At 44.2% G+C, this 21,553-nt stretch overlaps 1 protein-coding gene across 1 annotated transcript; it reads right to left on the reverse strand.

The window, feature by feature from the left end:
- Positions 1-1,716: 1,716 nt before the first annotated feature.
- On the reverse strand, positions 1,717-16,323 carry LOC128602614 (dynein axonemal heavy chain 7-like). The gene has a single exon (XM_053616504.1). It carries the CDS (start codon positions 16,321-16,323, stop codon positions 4,435-4,437), a length of 11,889 nt encoding a protein of 3,962 aa, XP_053472479.1. The 3' UTR covers positions 1,717-4,434.
- Between the last annotated feature and the right edge of the window lie 5,230 nt (positions 16,324-21,553).

Genomic DNA, 21,553 nt, shown 5'->3' on the forward strand with positions numbered 1-21,553 from the left:
CAAATAAAGGTCTGCTGGATTGTTTGCTTTGTAGGGAATAGCACAGACCCAAGAAACATAATAATGTGGGGAAACTAACCCCAGTGTAAGAAGGAAAGAACCACCTAGCAACGAAGAAGCACATCTGGCAGTTTTTAGCAGATCCTGGCCTATCCTGTCTATTTGTCATTTTTATGAGACCACAGGTTTGTTTTGTTCAAGGTGGTGTTTGATTTTCTTTTAATTTATTTAGCTTGTAGTGTAGAAATGTCTTTTTTGCAAGTAGAATGGAACTATATTTTTCCACATGTAGCATGGCACTGCATTTTTTTTATATAATGATAAACAACAGCAAATGCACCAGCATGGGTTCTTTGATAGCAAATAGAAATATAGAATTGTTATTACATAAATATAAAAGGCAATTTAGAATTTACTATGGGTGATTTTGGGTACTTATTATACTTTGTATTCATGATTATTTATTGTTACGGAGAAGAAGAAAATGCTCCTGATCCTCCTCACACTCCTTCTGATGCCCAAACACCCACATGGAGGTTTCCACTGCAAAACTGACAGCTCCATCTACCCCCCAGAGAAATCAGAGAAGAGGGGTCACTCCTGTGTCACTCATTTGAGCCATTTGGAGAGCAAGTGCTCCTGCATCTACATCACAACCTGAACAGGACAGGTGGCACAATATTAACGAGGATGATGTGCCTACCGTACATCACTTTTCTCCTGCCCACACTCCTCGGGTACAGCACACTTCTCTAGAGCTGTTCTAGTTATTTTCTTTGGTAAAGCCACAGTCTCTGCAACAACACAAACCTGTATGCAGAGTAAAAGCAGAAGGATATGTAGACACCATGGAGTTCTGTAACTAGCCTGAAGATATGCAGATTCTTGGGCCTAGTCATTTAATGTGGCCTAATAAAGCCATCAAGAGTTTGAGATTTGTGGAGAAAGGATAAGCTACATAGTTTTCCATTCCCAAACTCTGTCATGGCATTCTATAGATTTGAGGCAATATTCTGGATCCCGTACAAGAACAACGTCAAAGACAATGAGCAGAGTGACCGGCTAAAAGTGAAGGCTGCAGCTGTCAGTGACGTGTTACAGGTGGCAGAGAAGAGGCCATGCTATCTAGTGACAATTGTAAACACCTCAACCTCTGCCAAGAAAGACAAAGCTGGGAGAAAACACGGTGTACTGCCTTCAACTGAAGAAGTGCAGCAAGACTATTTACAAATGCAGGTCTTGTGATAGTGTTCCTGTGTACTATAGTGGACCATCATTGTTTCACTGAGTGGAGATGATGTCAAGGACAGCCAAGCTCAATGATGCGCACTAGACTCTCACGATACGTATTTATAAGGCAGCACAACACAACTATCAACAACAATATAAAATAATGAATTTATTGGACATAGAAATAATTACTGTATTACTAATAGTAAAGTCATTATAACCAAAATATAATATATTATTATATATATTAATATATATTATTAATACTAAAGTCATTATAACTACAATATAATAACGTTATAAAAATACAGGCTGCATTTTTATGAATACATTAATAGAACCATAAGACTGACTAATTAATTAGAGATGCACCGATACTAAATTTCTCAGCCTATACCGATAACTGATTATTCCAAGTGATATCAACCGATACCAATAGTTCTGCCTTAGTGCCTTCTTTTAAATGAATAATAATTAATTCCACAATTCTGTAAAATCAAATAAAATCTTTATTCTCTCCATTTCAACAAGTTGTTTCACAGTAACTGGTCTCATAAACAGAAAAAACATTACTCAAATTAGCATTAACACATTAACCAAATTCTGAAGATTAAAGTTACATTTCTTAATTTATTGAACGTTATTAATTCATATTAACATTGACTGAATTATAAAAAACCTCCTGTTAGTCTCACATTCACTCTCCACAAACACAAGCATTTCTACTTCATCACTGAACATCAAACTGGTGATATATAATATCAACTTTTTTATATATTATTATCTAGTTATGAAATATACCACCGTACAATTATATTTTTCTGTGCTATATATACTTTTTTTGTCAACTCATCTTCATTCATATCTTTCATTAGTGTACTGGCGCTTTAATTCAGCACGCACAGCGGTGCAAAAAAATGTAAATTTGATGCCGAAACTCCCGCTGCACTGCTGCAGTGTCCGGTGTAAAAAGCACTCATTCGTTAACATGCACGCCGAAAAAAAATACGCACTGCTTCTGCTCTGCTGCAGCGTCCGGTGTAAAATTTTACTTTCTCCGGAGATTACAGAGCTTACAAACTGCAGTTTTCTCATCATTCCACACAAGAGACATCTTCTTTACACACAGCACTAATTTGATGAGTTTTCCCGGCCTCTTTTGATTGACAGGATATAATCAGCTCTGATCATCGGATGTTTTTAAACTGTCGGCTGATAGCGTGAAAAATTGCCTTTATCGGCCGATACAGATTATTGGCCGATACATCGGTGCATCTCTATAATTAATACTTATAAATTGGTGTATAATGCATAATGAGCATGGGCACTGAAAATGCAAGTGCATCACTTATAAGTAGAGCTGCAACAACTAATTGATAATAATCGCTTATGAAAATCGTTCTCAACGAATCTCGTTATCGATTAGTTGGTCTGTGCGTGGCACGGGGGAGATTTACTCATTATGTTACTTCTGTTCCGAAAACACGCTTCGGAGAGTAAATACTAAAGTTGTGTCCCAAATGACGTACTGTACACTTACACTATGCAATATGTACTATCGTCTAGTTCAGTGTCTCTCAACCGGGGTCCGTGGACCCTTAGTGGTCAGTGGTGTAATTGCAGGGGGTCCGTAGGAAAGTTTTAAAAATGTTTAAATAATATGTATTTTTTTGTTAAATGTATAAAAACATATTCAAATGAGATGTTTTAAAATTAATCAATTTGGTTATTCACAAATCATGTTAGCTGAGCTGACGACTGTTCATTGATGGATTTATTTTTAATTTATATACAAATGAAATAAAATAAAATCTTTAAATGTTTAGATTCAATTTAATGTTAATATTATTAATGTTAAATATTAATAAAAAACAAAGCAACATATATATAAATGACTGTTTAATATATAGCCTATAATTGTTGTGGAGTCAGGGGGTCCTTGTGGATTGTTCGAAATATGCTAGGGGTCCAAAGCTCACAAAAGGTTGAGAACCACTGGTCTAGTGTATGAATTTTATAAAGATAATATCGTCTCAAATGGAACGCATTAGTTTTTTACTAACCTGAAAGTTTGCCCCCCTCCATCCGATTAATCAAAATAGTAATAATAACAATAATAATAATAATAATCAGCCAACTAATCGATTATGAAAATAATTGTTAGTTGCAGCCCTACTTATAAGTAATCATAACTATTATAAATGTAACTATAACTGTTATTATAACAAAGTATAGGTCTTTATGTGTCGTTATAAATGTGTTTATAGAGAAGTAATACTTGCTTATAAATAATTATAAATGGGGCTATAATTCATAATAAGCATGGGCTTCATAGAAAGTGTTACCCTTAGTCTTGAAAACGTTACAGGGGTGACACGTTGTGACGTCCTAAATATAGCCTAGCCCTTATAAATTCAAAAGGCATCGCTGTTAGGACAAAGTGAGTATATTAATTTCTCAGACATTTGTCAATCTTTCTACAAAATGCTTATTGTTATTATAAGGTTTTTTTTTTTAAAAAGAGGTTTTTGAACCCTCTTTTGAAAACATGAAATATGGCTGGTTGAAAATGTTATTTTAGTACTGGTGCTCACCTCATATGTGGTGGATAAACATTCAATTTCCTTTCTATTGAAGCACATTAATAATACAGACAAAATACAGACCTAAATAGTCAACTTAAAAAGGGTTTTATCCTTTTCCTAAGAACTTTATTTTTAAAGGTAAGGTTAACATTCGCATGGAATTTCTCAGCTACACTTTCTTTTCTTTTTTTTAAGTTTTATGAATTGATTCATTACACTTAAAGGTATTGAGATTGAGAACAATATAAATGTGAACAATTTGAAAAATTGTTGAAATGAGAGGCTTAAACATGGTGTCATGTATCAAGGAAGGAACTCTGGACTTCATTTCCCCACAGCCACTGCACCATACTACATCAATGTCACATGACCACCTGCACCTGTATCACCCTTGAGCACTCCTATATATAGCCACTGTTTACACTGCTTCCTTGTCTTACATTAGTCTTTATATGCCTTGTCTCTGTAGCCGTGTTTTTGTGCCTTTGTTTATGTTTAATCCTTGCCACAGTGTTTTGCCTCATGTCATTTTGTCTTTTGCATTTTGTTTGTCATTAAATGTTTAAACGCACTCTACTTCATTGCGTGACACATGGCACTTTTAGGAATTGCTACTTCATTAGTTCAACTGACAGAGCAAAGCAACGCCGCAACAAATCCAGTGCTCAGGTGGCACGTCTGAATTGAGGCTCACGGCCATGACGTAGTTAGTTGAGTGGCCCGTGGTGGACAGCGTCCCTCGTCTCTCACTCGTCTTATACACGGGTGAAATGTAGCACAGGCGGTCGGGGATGTCCTGCTTCTTCATGGGCATGAGCCAAATCACTGGCATGGTGTCGTAGAGGACCTTGGGGTACGACTCTGCCAGCAGCTTCTTTTTTCTGTCCCAACGCGCCCCTTCCAGGAACAAACCACGGATGTAGACGCCATCCTCAGGAGGCTGTGTGTACTCCATGTCATCCATGACATGGAAGTCAAAGGCGAGCAGGTCGATGGGGATGGTGTGTTTGCGAGCGTAGTTCTGCTGTGCACCGGTCAGGAAAGCCTGCGTGAAGAAGAAGCCTGAAATCCAAAACACAGCCGGCATGCCGTTTTCATACCAGTCCTGTAAGAATCTGAGCCTCTCCAGGAAGTCGTTGACGTATCCTCCAAGAGGTTTGAGGCTCGGGTACGATTTTTTCATCCACATACCTGGAACACGGCCCTTCAGAATGCTCGTTACTACTTCCTCTAACTCAGCTGACATCACCACCAGACCCTTGATGGCCATCTGGATGTTGCCACATGAGTTACGGATGGTCTGGAGCAGCTTGTTAAAGCGGCCCATCTCCTGCACCAGGACCGTGTTCATGCTCTGCTTGTAACTGGTGGGGAACCTGCGCATGGCTTCCTCGGTGTTAAAGTCATGTGGCAGTTTGCTCAAAATGTCCGCCGTCACCTCATACACCATGTCGTCAGAGGATTTAGCATCACTGCCTGTGATGCGAGACTGAGTGAGCAGGATGCTGTCAAACAGGAGCTGCGTCTCTACCTGGTCCTTGGTGATGTCAGCATTGGCGTTCATGCCAAAGATTTCTGGCGACGGGTACAGTGGGAGTGATTGGGTGTACTCTATGTAGCTATTATGATCCCCTTCGGGCGGTGAGTAGTAAATTCCGCTTGGATCGAACTTGTACTCCGGGTCTTCAATGATCTTATTGGTGTAGAAGACGGAGAGGATGGTGCGGAGTGTCCTGCGGTCCCAGTCATCAGTAACACGTCCTCCATAGTTACACTCTCCTGTCATGTAGCGCAGTGCGTCGAATGGCACTTCTTCATATTGGTCCAGGAACATATGCAGCTGTTGGACAGAGATGCGCAAGTCAGTTTCGTTGAACTCATAGGGGATGTTCCAGCCCAGGGGACCGAACTTCCTTCGCTCTTGGGTAAGAGCATGAAAGAAACACAGGCCATAAAGGAGTTTCTTGAACACAGCTGGCTTTGAGTTGCTGTTGAAGAACTCCGGATCAGAGATAGGGTCCATATGAAGAGAGCCAATGATGTTGGAACGCAACCCCTTGGGGGCCTCGTTTGTCATCTTGACACCATTCTGAAGGACGGCCACGGGGAAGTTAGGTGAGGGGTAACTGGTTAGCCACAGGCGGAAGTCTGGATGAGTGGTGTCTGGGTTGAGCTCCTCGCATACCCGTTCCAGCGTGGCCATCCAGGATGTGGCCAGGTGGCAGTTTTGCAGCACCACCCAGGTGCCTTCCTTCACTCCCACCTCAATCATATTCATGGCAATGGGACCTTGGCCTTGGCCCAGTGACAGAGAGGCCACCTTGTACCCTGTGAAGCCCTGTTCCTCTCCAAATTTCAGCAGAGCTGCCATGGGGTCGGAGCCTGGTGAGAGGATGAAGATGAGGGGAGCACAGCAGTGACTGTCTCCAAATGCCTTTCCCAGGTTAAAGGGTGGTACCTCGATAAACTGCTCTCCCAAGCTGTTTGACACAAACTCCTGCACCATAGGAATGATCTTGTCCGGTCTCAGGCAGCGGATGACCAACATTCTCTGAAATTGTCCCAGTTTCTCCTGCCACTCTCCAGGAAAATGTGTGTGATGAGGATCCTTGCTGTCATACACTTCTTTCCAGCCATCTCTGAGGTGGGCCAGGTCCTTGCGCAGGCCCTTGAAGCACTCCAGCTCGTCCAGGCGGCAGATCTCATCCCAGGATTTCTGGGGCAGCCAAGTGCAAGGTTTAGAATGAGGGTTATCTAGACCCACGCCACCCGTCAGCAGAAAGCGCCACTCACTCTCATCAATAAGACTTTTGTGTGTAAGCAGATTGACAGTGAGGCAGAAAGAGAAGAGCAGCTTGTCCTTCTCGAATAGTGATCGGCACACATTGACATACAGTGAGTAGGTGAAGTGGTCTCTTAGGATCTGCAGTCTCTGCTCCAGAACCTCGCTCTTGTCCGAGTTGTCGATGGATAAGATAAAGAGATTGATGAACCAGCCTAGTGAGTACTGGTACATAGGTTCAATGTTGGCCAGGTCAATGATGGAGAACAACAAGATGGCAGAGTGGACTGCGATGGGAGTGTAGCCCATACGTGTTTCATCAATCTTTCTCTCCGTCACTTCAGCCACAGCCTGCTTCTCAGAGATGTCATTGGCCAGCAATTTGGAGGAGGTGAGAATCTGGACAGCTGTCTCGTCCTCCAGGATGTTCCCTTCAGATGCCGAGAGTACTTCCAGGATCTTGTCTTCGATCTCCTGAAGCTGTCTCTTGTTTTCTGCACCTTGCAGGATGAGGGCTTGTTTCTCCTCTTCTAGGTCTGGCCTCTCTCTAGCCACCACTATACCAAGCAGCTGGTCTTGCAATCCCTCAGGCGTGATCATGAAGTTCAGAAGTGTTACCTTGACTGAAGTCTCTGGCAAATAGTGTGGGTTTCGTAGCTTGGTGGTGATGTAGAAGCGGAAATCCGGTGAGTACTCTATGGTGGAGTCTCCCAAGCGGATACACACACTCCCGCCCTGCTTAAATGTCTGCTTCAGCAGTAGAGGCTCCAAAATGGGGTCCAGCTCCTCGCCCACATTTTCCAGAAGCACTGGCGTGCCGAACTGAATGCAGTTCTCCAGCGTTCTCACAAAGTCGCTGTCGCTCAACTTGATAACGTGCAGGCTGTTGGCCTTCTCCATATTCTTTACCCACTTGTTTGCTTGGCCCTGTGGGTCAATCATCAGAGGCCATCGCCTTGCATTCGATATGATGATTGCATTGTCAATGGAGAAACTATCTGATGGAAGGCCTGCAATGATCCAGCTTCTGATTTTCACCGGCTCTCCCAATGAGTGCATCAGAGACACATTCTTAGAGCAGGGGATCGCTCTGGTCTTACACAGCTCAATCCATTCTTCTGAAATACACTGTCTATAACTAGATGTGAAAGCCCCAAGGTAGGCTACTATTGCAGCTGAGATGAGAACGTCTCCAGTTAGATTAGTGTACAATTCACCCAGGTTCAACGCTGTCTCACTCCAACGAGTCTTCTCCCCTCCCAAACCACTGATCAGCTGTTCTGCTCTCTCCAGCTTCTTACTGCACAGCTCCACCTGATTTTCCAGGTCAACTTTCTCGTTCTTTTTGGCCTCCAATGTCTGGTGAAATTTGGCCAATTTGTCCTGGACCTCCTTTAGAGTGGCCTGCTTATTCTGGAGACTTTCCGTGGCTACCTTCAGCTTAGCCTCTGCTTGAGCCAACTTCTCTTTCTTAGGCGCCACAATTTTTACAACCTTATCATAAGATTCCATAGCATAAACCCACTTGCAGAGACCCTCTGCTGCAGTGGAGGCCGTTCGGATCTTCTCTGGGACAAAATCTAGGTTGGTCATGTATTTGTTGCGGATGATTGTCATGGTAGCGGCTGGAATGTTGTCTTTGTTGTACTCATGCAGACTCTGCAGGAACTTCATGTCACTCAGAAGTTTCTTGGCTGGGCCCCAGAAGTCCTCAATCTTTTTGCCTGGGGTGGAAGGATCAGGGATGCGGTCAGGTTTTATGCCTTTTAGGATACAAATGGCCTCCATCACAAGTTTGACACCAGCTGGAGGGCTCTTCATTGACTTCACCAGTGAAATGTCCTTTGTAGTAAGTGTATCAAGTGCATCCAGAGCTGACTTCAGGATGGGCAGAGCATCATCCAAGTCCGCGTCACACTCGTCTTTGATGGCCTTGGCAGCCATGGTCTGTTCATTTGCCACTGCCTCATCCATGCGAACAACCTTTTCTGTCTCTGCCACCTCCACAGACTCATGCCCTATAATGACCATCATCTCATCCACCACTTTGCTAGCCACCTGGAGCTGAGGCTGAAGTGCCTCTTGCTCCACTTGCATAGTGGCCACCTCAGCGGCAGCAGAGTCCAGTTTCTCCAGACCAACCTCATAGCGTTGTTTTAGCTTCATCACCTCAGCTCTTTTGCACTCCAGCAGGACTTTGAAGGTGGAGATGAGCTCCAGGTATGAGGTCGGGGTCACGTAGTTGGGGCGCTGCAGTTCAGCCAGAAAGCGTTCAGAGAGATTGATGGTGGAATTGTGGAAGATTTGGCACATGTCTATGCAGCCAGCGCGAACATCATCTGTCATCTCAATGTCCTCCAGGAACCGAGATGCCACAGCCTGTAGAGCATCATCAGGCCAGCTCTGGAACCAGTCTATGGTGCAGCAGTTGATAAGTGCAGGGAAACGTCGCAGACGGCCTCGGAAGGCGTCACCTATTGGACTCATGGCCAGCACCACATGCAACTGACTACGACAGCGCTCTACGAACATGTTGAACAGTGCCAGAAGACTTCCATCTGTCTGCTTCTCCCGCTCCCGCTGGCGATCGAGGACCCGCATTCTTTCGCAGATTTCCTGCTTCTCATCCACAGCAAAGAGATTAGGAACTTCACCTGTGTTGAGCAAATTGCTAACATCCTCGAGGAATGACTCCATCTTTATCTGAGTGTCAGTGAAGAGGAAGACACCATGGGTATCACCAGATGTTGATTTGCACATAATACGTTTTAGGTCATCACGCCATTCTGTCATCCCATAACTCCTGGAGATCTCCACCTGGAAGAGCTCGGCTTCAGCCATGTGAGCAGCCAGACGAGTCAGGGACTGCCGACCGCTCCCTCCAACACCGACTAGAAGCGCATGACCCCTCGGCTGTTTTAGGATACGAGAGATCCTGCAGACATGTTCAATGGCAAATCGGAAGAGCACAAGGTTCATGGATGTCTTGTTGATGTTGTTATACTCCTCTAGGTGGGCTTCCACCACTTGGCGTAGCTGATCAAGATCACCAACTTCACGGTAGTTACGGTCTTCACCCTTGGGGTCATGGAAATCACAGAACATGAGGCTGCGCAAGTCATCTTCAGTTATGCATCCATCAGAGTCAAAGTCCAGGTGCTTGAAGAGCTGATGGAAGTCCTCCTTTAGGTGGGACTTGCAGACCTCCCGCAAGAAGTCCACCATCCAGGTGCGGTCTGATGGGTCAACCAAGCGGTCGTAATAAACTCTCTGCACCTCATGCACCCACAAGCGTTTAATAGCTTTGGGGTCCTCTGCTGTCTGTGGGCAAGATAAGCAAATGCCTTGGATGACACGAGACAAATCCCGCAGGTTGAAAAGATAATGAGACTTGTGTGGGGTAGGCAACAAGTTCTTGGTGGCCTCCTGATACACTGCCAGGGTGGCACTCACTATCTGAGAGGTGAGGCTGGCAAATGCCGGAGGAAAGGGAAGTCGTATAGCCAAGTGCCAGTTTAGGATTCTGGAGAAAATGGTGTGCATGGTCTTCTCATCAAACTCATTTATCGTTACCATGTTAAAATGACGAAGGAAGCGAGGTGTCACTGGGTTTCTCCCACCACCAGGAGGCCCCATGGCGCACATCAGCTGGATGTCCATCAGGTTGATCATGGAGCAGTCCTTCATGTCATACCAGTTCCAATGGTCCAGCCACTGGCGCAGAAGCTCCACAGGAGGCTGAGCACCGTACGTCTCTCTCGCAGGCATATTCACATCATCCACAAACACCACCATCTTCTTTCCCTGTGAGGCGCCAAACACTCCTTTGCCTCTCTTGTCCAGCTTGGACATGATGATGTTTTGAGTCTGAGCGGCTGTGGTTTGGGCTGAAAAGTTGATTAGCAAGGGACTGTACGTATCCTTGTTGAGCCGCTTCAACAGGAAGTCTATGATGTACATGCTCTTGCCGGTTCCTGTGGGGCCCACAAAAATGGTGGACTTCTGGTGCATGACAAGCAGCTCCATCAGAGCCGTGTAGCGCACTGTATCCTCCGTGGGTACAATAATCTCATTTAACTGCATATCTTTGGGGATCGGTGGCGCCTGCCTCAGCTCCTCAATCCACAGCTCCCATCTGCCTGGACCCTCTTTGATGAAGCGGTACTCATAGAGAGTGCCCTTGTTGGGTAAGGGCACAGTGAGCTGCTTGCTTGGTGCCTCTACGTGCTCCAGGATGCCATGGATTGCCCGCATCTCCTCAGTAAGAGCACCTGTTAGCAGCTCCCTCACCAGACCATCAAACTTCACCCTCCCAGGCTCTGTGCAGCTGGCACCCACTGACCACACCAGAGAGAATACAAAAATACCCTCAAGCCAAGAACACACATCCCTCTCGCTCATGACCTTCATCTGGCCCTCATCTCTAAACTCATCCATCATGCAGTCCATCAGGTTCATCAGGGAGCGCACCAGGTTGGTGTCTGATGTCGGCGACAACTCCTTGGTCCCTTTGCGGATGAGCTGCAGGCAGGCGGGCAGTATGCGGTCGAAGAAGCCGGTGATGAGGTCTTTCTGCACGGCACTCAGTGCAGACGGCAGGGTGTTGAGCCAGGAGATCATTAGCGGCCTCCAGCCCAACATATGGGGCTCCATGTAGATCATACCACAGCGAGAAACCGTGGCAGGTGAAGCCACCTCCAGGTCCATGGGTTCAAAGATGAGGCTCATTTGAGGAGACATTTGGATGATCTCACCGCTCATCAGGCACAGTTTCTTATTGTCATCAAGCACTGTGTTCATATTCTCAATCCATACTGCATCCACAGGACCATCAAAGATCAGCCACTTCCTGTCTGGAGTCTGAGAGGTGGCAAAGGCTCTGTAGCTCACAGCAAGTATGCCGTCTGACCACTCATGAGAGACAGGGTCAAACTGACCATACAGCTGACCCATGGTGATAGATTTGGGGTTAATAACAGTGATCTGAACCTTGTTCTCATCCATCAGGCCCTTTTCACAGATATCGTTCAAGGCAGCAGCGAGGACTCGACAGGCACTCGTCTTCCCTCCGAAAGGCTCTCCCACCAGCATGAAGCCGTGACGCACGATCATCATCTCATAAATCTGCAGGATCTTCTCTGCAAAGAAATCTGTTACCTGCAGGTTCATCTTCTCGCTGTTCTCTTTAATGGCCTTCAGCAGGATGCTGTAGTCTGGCTTTGGGAGTTTTACACCAGGAAAAAGATCTGAAGTGATACCCTCAAACAGTGGTAGATCATGGGCCAAAAATTTGGGAAGGTTAACATCGATGATGGACCTCAGCACAAGAATGTCCTCGTTCTCCTCAGGGAACTTCAGCTTTAAGTTTCCAGCGGCAGTCAGGACGGATTTGACGGCTCTCATACCATAATCATAGTGGCTCTGAGAGGACAGCTGCTCGGAGCAGAGGCGATACGTGGCCACAATCTTTACCGAGAGTGGACGAGCAGTTACAAAACCACAAGAGTAGAGCACAATCTCTGCAATCAGGGCGTAATCAGGAACCATCATGGCCACGGTGCGGAACAAGGCCTTCAGGTTATCAGGCAGTTCGGAGCGGCCAGCATATCCCGGGTTCATAGTGATGAAGACAGCACAGGACGGGTTAAGCCTTAACTCTGTGCCCTCAAACATCAGCATCTCGGCTTGAGCTGCGATCCCTCTCTGAATAGTGAGAATTTGTTGCGCCACCACAGACAGTACCTCCAAGTCAATGCGATTGAACTCGTCAAAGCATGCCCATGCACCACAGGATAGCAAGCCCTTAAAGAACTTTCCAAGGGCAATGTAATCAAGCCCATCAGAGCAGTTGAAGACAACACACTGCTTAGCCACAGCTTTGGCCAGATCTTTAGTCGTCTCTGTCTTCCCTGTACCTGCTGGGCCTTCAGGAGCTCCTCCTAAATGCAAGTGCAGGGCTCCAAAAAGGGTTCTGTAGCAGCGATCGGTGAGAGGGGTGATAACCAGACGTGGCGTGTTACCAAGGTACTCGTAACCATAAGCCAGGCCTGCATTAATCATTTTGGTCTGAAGCTGGTTCTCAATCCAGTAATAACGAAGCTGGCTGAGCCACTCAAAGTTGTTCTCATCATCCACACCCTTGTGCACAAGTGAGGCCAACACGTCACGAGCGTGCACGTCCAACACCACCAAGGCTTCCAGAGTCACTCGGTTCTGTTTGGACAGTTGCCCACGCACCAGTGCCACTATATCATCAATCTGTGTGTTATTCTGGTGCAAATAAGCTTCCAGAGCTTTTGGTCCCACTGCAATGGCTTCGTGGATGTGTTTGGTCCAGTACACCTGAGACACACACAGTACTGTCTGACCTGGCCAGGCTCGTACCCAGTTGATCCGCAGCTCTTTAGGGTACGCCTCGATCGCCTCTTCTATCGCCTTGTGTAGGGACATGAGCATGCCACTCTCCAGCTTGAGGAGCCATTTCTCGACCTGGCCTCGGGCTTTAGCAGTCGAGATGATGTCTAGCAGCTCCACCACCTCACCCTCACTGCTCTTCATGTGTGTGATGTCCAAAACATCACTGAACACAACACTGGCGATACCCTCAAAACACTTCTTCAGATGCGGCTGCACTCTGGTTGGGTCCTTCGTCTCAGAGAGAATCTCCAGTAGCTCGTCATTGGACAGAAAGAAGAACCGAGGGAAAAAGAGTCTCTTCTTTTCCAGGTACAAGTTCAGACCTTTCAAGATGAGCTCCAGAAACTCGTTGCTTTTCTTAAGCTTCTCCAACATCTTATCAATGGCCACCACAGCCAGGATGTGCTTGTCCAAGCTGACTTGCTTAATGATGTCCCTCCAGGTTTTATCCACAGTGGTGAAGCGACATCCTTCCTCTGGCATCTGGGCCATGATGTCTGGAGAGCTGAAAATGGGCTCCAGATAGAGCCATGTGGACTGGACCGTCAGCCACTCATTTAAAATGTTCTGCAGTAGCAGCAGCTTGCCCTCCCAGTCTTGTATCTTAGCCTCGAAGGGTTTACTAAAGGACGAGCCACGCATGGTCTGCGTCTTCACTATATGATCATCCAGCAGCATCTGGATTTCATCCACTGAGGACAGAATGGATGTGCCGGATTCACGGTAGGGCAGCAGATTGAACTCCATACCTGCCCATTCACCTGCCATGCGCTCCATAGCCTTCTCCAGTGAGTACTCTTTGCTGGCTGCCTCGCTGATGCTCTCAAAGTTGGGCATGTGGGTCTCGAGGGCAAGAGGAATGAAGTGGGAAATGCAGGCCTTGTCTTTCGAAGGCTTCAGGGAGAAGCCCACTATGGCTGACATGGCCTCCCAATGGCGGTCTCGCAAGCCTGGATTACACAGCACCTGCACTAAAGGGATGTGCTGCTTAAAGTTCTCCACCTTAGCCTTGATTTGGGTGGCGATGTGAAGAGCCTTGGGCGAGTCCTGAAAACATTTTTCCAGTTTGTACAGTGAGCGCCAGTAGTTGCTGACGTCGCCCTCCACCTTCTCTGGGTTGATGGATGTGAGGGGTCCATTAAGCCACTGCTTGTGCTGAGCCTGAAACTCAGTAGCTGTCTTATACAGGTGAAGGTATGGGAGCAGCTGGTCTTGGACTTTCTTGCGTAAAGGGTACTGGGAGATGGGCCATCCAAACGCTTCTTCCTCTGAGTTGAAGCCCTCTATTTTCTCCATGGCATTCTCCAGCTTGGAATTGAGTGTCTGAGCTTTTTTCAGATACTTGCTGAGTTCAGATAGGTTCCCGAAAGCGGTAAATCCCTCCACTTGCTTTGCGTAGCCTTCCAGCTCTTCCACAAACCTCTTGCACCGCAACTTAAGGAAATCCTGGAATTTTTCAGTCTTCTTTTCAGCAATCTCTCGGTGCTTGTCAAAGATTGAAGGCATGCTTATATGCCACTGGAAGGGCTTCTTGTTCAGGTTTACATCCATTTGAGAAAACTCAGCTAAGTAGCAGAGATGATTCATGGATTCGCTGAGCTGGAGCTCTAGTCTGGGCATCTCTTCAGCTTCAATCTTCTTTATGTAGGCCTTAAGAGCCATTAGCTCTCGTGTGTTTGAAGGACTGCTGTGGGCTTTTTTTGAAATCTTCTCAAATTCATCACATAATTTTTCATTGCAGTTCTGGTGGTCCTTCAGCAGACGGGTGACCAGTTTCTCCCTGAGTCCCTCCGCACGCTTCACTAATGCACGGATAAGCTCATGGCAGTGCACTTCGAACATACCAAATCGTATCACCTTGCAGGAGTCATACTGGATCTCATCAGCCATCTGCTGGTAGCGTGTCACCTCCATGATCATCTCCTGGAAGGAGTGCTGCTCCACCAGTAAGTGCTCTGTGTCCTGCTCGGCCTGTTGCGATAACAGTGGTGCAAATTTGTCATAGTGGCGTACATGCTCAGTTGGCCCACTGCTCTCCTCACGTATCACGCGCAAAATTTCAGCCTTATGTGCCTTCAGGATCTCAGGCAGGATGATGGGTTTCAGGGTTCTGGCATCCTCAGAGCCTGGCCATTCTGAGTCCAGCTTTGTCTCGACTCGAGGCACCAAGCTGACAGATTTCAACATTGCCTCATAGACATCCAGCAAAATGGCCTCAAAGTCCTTGAAATCTGGCTCGAATACGATCTTGTTCTGCTTCAGTATCAGCCTCAGAACAAAGCCCGGATGCTCATGTGCACTTGGGAAACGTGGGTCCTGAGCTATCAGGCATGTGTAGTCATGAATAGATTCCAGGGCCAGACTCTGGAGCTGAGAGGACATTAGGGCAGCCAAGCAGTTGAAGAAGGACTGCAGCCGTGGTAGACTGTTTTTTCTTGGGACCAATTTACAATTGCTTCCCTGGTAGTAGATTTCTTGCACATCAGGAAACCACTTCTTCAGCAGGACGTCTTCGGCACTTTCAATGTGTCGGCTGACAATCTGCTGAAAGACGGAGAGTTCCATAGCCTCCTCCCTGGTGTGGAACTCTGTCACGTCGAGAAGACGTAAATTCTTGAAGGACACATGCCACAGGTTCAGCACAGACGTCATGGTGGGGTTGATGGCATGAAGATGCTGGCTCATCCTTTTTTGTGCTTGATGGAAGGATGCATTCCAAGGCTTTGGCACAACTGCTATCTCTACTCTGTGAGGCAGAAGACTTTTCACCTTCTGTTCTTCATTCTCCCTCACGTCACACAGAGCAAAATTGACTACAGCTTTCTTAGCACTCAGCAAATAATCCTCTCTTATTTCATCTGAGAGAATCTCAACTGATCTTGTTAAGGTGTGTAGGTGACTTGGCACCCGATTCAAAATACTCTCCACCCAGGAATCTTCCATAGGGCTCACGTTGTGTGTGTCAATCCCATATTGAATGTAGTTATAATATTTAAAATATTGTTTCTCACCACATGGGGCGTGTAAGCTTTCGTTTGTATCTGATTCCTCCTCCATGAACAAGCTTATGACAGTCCTGCGAAGCTCCCTGCGATCTTTTTTTAACTTCATACATCGTTTGAAAGCTTCAGATACTCTGGCTGTGCTGCGTGCTCTCTGGCTGTGCTGCGTGGTCCCTCCGAGTGTTTCTGTGGAAATCCTAATGGGCATTCCATGAGCTGTGTTTTCTGTTTGGCCCAGGAGGACGAAGCTTGGCTTTGCATCCTGCCACTTAGGCTTTTTACTCCCTGATGCATCGTTACTTTCCATTTTATAAAATTCAAAATGCACACTTATACAGAAGCAACTGTATTTCTATTTAATTAATCAGCTAAAATATAAAATAAACTAGTTAAAATAGTAAATAAAATAATAATAATCTGGCTATCGGCCTTGTCTAAAATCACTAAACTGGTAAACATTAAGCTGTTAAATTGGCGTCTGTAACTGCCAAACCTTACCTTACACACACGCGTATTACAACCTCTATACTGAGGATTCTAGAACTGCCATCGTGAGGCGTCATAATTCTAGAATCTTCCTACTGAGGGAGGTTTCAACATGGAGGAGTTTAACCCACCTATTATCCATTATGTAGCATTATAGCGTGACCAATGTCCGCCATTATAAACCCAGCAGACTTTATGTTCAAACGGAACGCTTTTCGCAGCGCGTTAAACGCTACGTTTTTCGCTGCGTTTTTTGTGCTCACATCCAGGAGTTAAACGCGGGCGATGCGCTGAATGAAAGTGCAAATTCACTCCCACATAGTAGATGCCGTTTATTGAAAAGCAGAAATGCCCCGGTACACAAGGTGGCGCTGCGCAACTTTCCATTTCTGATACCCGCTCATCAATGAGAAGAAGAAGAAGAGATCACGTATATTCATACATACTTTTTACAAACTCGCTAAAGCATGTATGCACTTGTGAAATGTAAGGTGATTTGACCATTGCAACAAATACTTCTTTAAAGCTAAATCCTTAAAGTCCTCATTTTAAAAAGTATACTCTTTTAAATAAGTAATGATTTGAATTTATATCAAAGTCACAGAAATAGCATTCGTATATTTATGGTAAGACCCCGATTATTTTACTTTTTAAATCTGTTTTTTTTTCGGGAGGGGGTGGATATAAGGCAACTATTGTGGCCAAAAATGTTAATGTTCCTGTAAACTGATGAAGTGTTGACTATGAATAATCTTTTTTTTGTGGCCAATATGATAATACAACGATGCAATAATGGGGCATTTAGATATTTGAATAAGAGGTCAATAATACTTGCAGGGAAGAGACAAAGAAACAAACAATGCTATTTAGTGTAGAAAACAACACTGACAGAATGAAATGGATCATTTAGATATATATGCTTGCATTTCAGTGTCGTCAAAAAAATAACCACAACATAATAAATACACTTTATATATTATATCAGCAGTGAGCGCTTTATTCCGGGTATGTCACTTATGGACTCTCACTAAAATGGTGTGTGCTGGACTTCTTCTTCTTCGGTAAGACAGTTTTGTACTTGAGCGCCATCAAGTCGTATTTTTATGTCATTTCAGCGGCTCCAGGCACATCAACAAAAGCGCGAATCTCACTCAACAAGTTTTTCACCAACAGCAGGAAAGCTCAGTATCAGAGGATTTTACTGTTTCAGTTTCAACCCTTTACTGGTTTAAAATAAATAAATAAATAAATAAACGGCGTATATCCATTTCTCCTCACACTGACTGTGAGCTAGCGTTTGGCAGAATTGAGAGACTGTCAGAAAATAGGACATGAATGTTTCCGCGTATTTTCCTGTAAACCCTGGGTGCTTCTCATTTCTTATTTGTGCATCCTCATTTCCTTTCCTTGCATCTTAGCTTCACCCCCTTAGCCTGGCCACACACTTGAAGATTTTAAAGCCGGCTTCACACGGTACGATTTTGGCCACGATTTGGTCGTCTGAGACAAATTTTGAGAATCCTAAAAGATTCCTATAATCCTAGGCCAAAATCTGTAATCTGTTATCTATAATCAGTTTATATATATATATATATATATATATATATATATATATATATATATATATATAATTGCTTTTTTGTTTTTGTACTTTTTTTTAATTAATTTTCATAACTTTTATGACTTTTATAAAACTATAATGGACAGCTATAGAGCATCAATGATATGAAATGTTTCTGAACACTATAACTACTTTGAACAAGAGAACTAGGTTGTAATAACATGGACTATTTTACATGTAAAACATAGTGCATTACATTTGTCTTGCGTTCTAAAAACATTCGCATATGAATGATGTAAATTGGGACGAAGGGCGCATCTTGTTCTCCATGACATTGTTAAATCTCCGGCTCTCAGAGCAGATGTAGAGAGAGGTGTGAGTGCAGCGGGAAAGCAAGACCTCGCGCTTGCAGGACAGTACTGGTGACATTTGGAAAGTTGCTAAGGTTTGTCCAAAAAGTCTCTAGATTTGTCATTATGTGGGGTTTTTTTTGGGGTTTTTTTTGGGGGGGTTTGGAAAAAAGTTGCTAAAGTGTTCTGAAAAGTCACTAGGTTGGCAACACTGGTCTGCACTGACAGCTAGATAAAAGGCAGGCTAAACTCTGCCTCTTTCCAACAAAAAGAAAATGCAGAGAGAGAGAGGGAATGCGGGGTTTTTCATTTATGCACATTATATATGAAACGCAATAAAATACACCGAGTACCCAAATGATGCCCTGTCTGTGTTTTTTTTTCCTTGAAAACAATTTAAAGTAGCGTTATGACAACCTTAATTGTTGTAACGTTACCATCTGCGGGTAAAAATAAACTGCGGCAAGTAACGATGTCAAATCACTAGCCAATTTGGCAGGTTATGTTTCACAACTTATGCTTATTCAATTTGCTGTCGAAGTTTATGTAATCTGCACAGATTTAGTGCACATGCTAAACTCATGAATCAATATGAATATTAAATATAGCCTCTCTACAGCACCTGTGCATTTCTGGCTTACTCCAACACAACCGTCACTAACTTGATTTTCTTTGAATTCATTTGTCCAGCTAAAATGCATTTCGACTTGTCTGGTGTTGTGCATATTGTTTTTATTTAGTTTGATGCACTTTATTGTATAGTGAATTTTCTGAAAGACTCAAACCAATCTGTCTGGTACCAACAACCATGCCACAATCAAAGACACGGCTCACAATTTTTCTTCCTTCTGATCAAGTTCAAGTTCACTGGTGAATGAAGAAATGAAGTGTGCTTCATACAGAAGCAACTGTATTTCTATTTAATTAATCAGCTAAAATATTAAATAAACTAGTTAAAATAGTAAAATAATCAAATAAAAATAATCTGGATATCAGCCTTGACTAAAATCACTAAGCTGTTAAACACTAAGCTGTTAAATTGGAGTCTGTAACTGCCAAACCTTACACACACATTTTGGATGGATGGATGCTGGCTCGGTAAATAGAGTATGAAGCATACTCTGAAAGCAACCCATGATTTTTTAAGGCAAAGAAGTAGATTGACTACAATGGCCAAGTCAGTCACGTGACTTGAATTCAAGTGAGCATGCATTTCAATTACTGAAGGCAAAACACCCACAAGACAAGCAGGAACTGAAGACAGCTGCAGTAAATGCCTGGCAAAGCATCACCAAGGAAGGAACCCAGCGTCTGCTGATGTCTATGGGTTCCAGACTTCAGGCAGTCATTGTCTGCTATGGATTTGCAAAGGATTTCTTTCTTTCATTTCACTGCAAGTTATATACTGTATATAACATAATATTATAATATATATCTTAAACCTTGAATTTACAACCTAGCGCTCTCTCTCTCTCGCTCTCTCTCTCTCTCTCTCTTATATGTGTATATATAAATAAATGTCCCTTTTTCAGGAGACTGTATTTTAAAGATAATTTTGTAAAATCCAAATAAAGTTTACAGATCTTTATTGGAAAGGGTTTAAACAATGTTTTTCATGCTTGTTCAATAGACCATAAACAATTATTGCACATGCACCTGTGGAACAGACTTTAAGACACTAACAGTTTACAGACGGTAGGCCATTAAGGTCACAGTTACAATAGCTTATGACACTAAAGAGACCTTTTTGCTGACACTGAAAAACACCAGAAGAAGCTCCCTAGGGTGCTTGCTCACCTGTGTGAAAATGACATAGGCCTGCTGCAGGAAGGCATGAGGATTACAGATGTGGCCAGAGCAATACACTACCAATGTCTGTAATGTAAGACGCCTAAGACCTACATGGAGACAGGAAGGACAGCTGATAGTCCTTGCAGTGGAAAATTACATGTAACCATGTGTCCCCCCAGACATGTTCTAGAGCTTGCAAATGCCTTGGTGGAAGAGTGGGGTAACAACTCACAGCAAGAACTGGTAAATCTGGTGCAGTCATTGAGGATGAGATGCACTGTAATACTTAAAGCGGCTGGGGCCACACCAGATACCGACTGTTACTTTTTGATATTGACCCTCCCTTTGTTCAGGGACTCATCATTCCATTTCTGTTGTCAAATGTTTGTGAAACTTCTTCATTATGTTTCACTTGGGGAATCTTTTTATGTTAAGACTAATATTTACACATGTTAAGAAATTTGCTGAAAATAAAAAGCAGTTAAATGTGAGAGGACATTTATTTTTTTGCTGAGTGTATGTATGCATGTGTGTATAAATAACTAAATAATTAAATAATTAAATAAATATATAATATATATACAGTATCTCACAAAAGTGCCCCTCACATTTTTGTAAATATTTGATAATATCTTTTCATGTGACAACACTGAAGAAATGATACTTTCTACAATGTAAAGTAGTGAGTGTACAGCTTGTATAACAGTGTAAATTTGCTGTCCCCTCAAAAGAACTCAACACACAGCCATTAATGTCTAAATCGCTGGCAACAAAAGTGAGTACACCCCTAAGTGAAAATGTCCAAATTGGGCCCAAAGTGTTAATATTTTGTGTGGCCACCATTATTTTCCAGCACTGCCTTAACCTTCTTGGGCATAGAGTTCACCAGAGCTTCACAGGTTGCCATTGGAGTCCTCTTCCACTCCTCCATGATGACATGACGGAGCTGGTGGATGTTAGACACCTTGTGCTCCTCCACCTTCCGTTTGAGGATGCCCCACAGATGCTCGATAGGGTTTAGTCCATCACCTTCACCCTCAGCTTCTTTAGCAAGGCAGTGGTCATCTTGGAGGTGTGTTTGGGGTCGTTATCATGCTGGAATCATGAACTCCCTGTGGCCCAGTCTCCGAAGGGAGGGGACCATGCTCTGCTTCAGTATGTCACAATACGTGTTGGCATTCATGGTTCCCTCAATGAACTGTAGCTCCCCAGTGCCAGCAGCACTCATGCAGTCCCAGACCATGACACTTCCACCACCATGCTTGACTGTAGGCAAGACACACTTGTCTTTGTACTCCTCACCTGGTTGCCGCCACACACGCTTGACACCATCTGAACCAAATAAGTTT

Source organism: Ictalurus furcatus, chromosome 27 (genome assembly GCF_023375685.1).
Source record: "Ictalurus furcatus strain D&B chromosome 27, Billie_1.0, whole genome shotgun sequence".
Classification (NCBI taxonomy): Eukaryota; Metazoa; Chordata; class Actinopteri; order Siluriformes; family Ictaluridae; genus Ictalurus; species Ictalurus furcatus.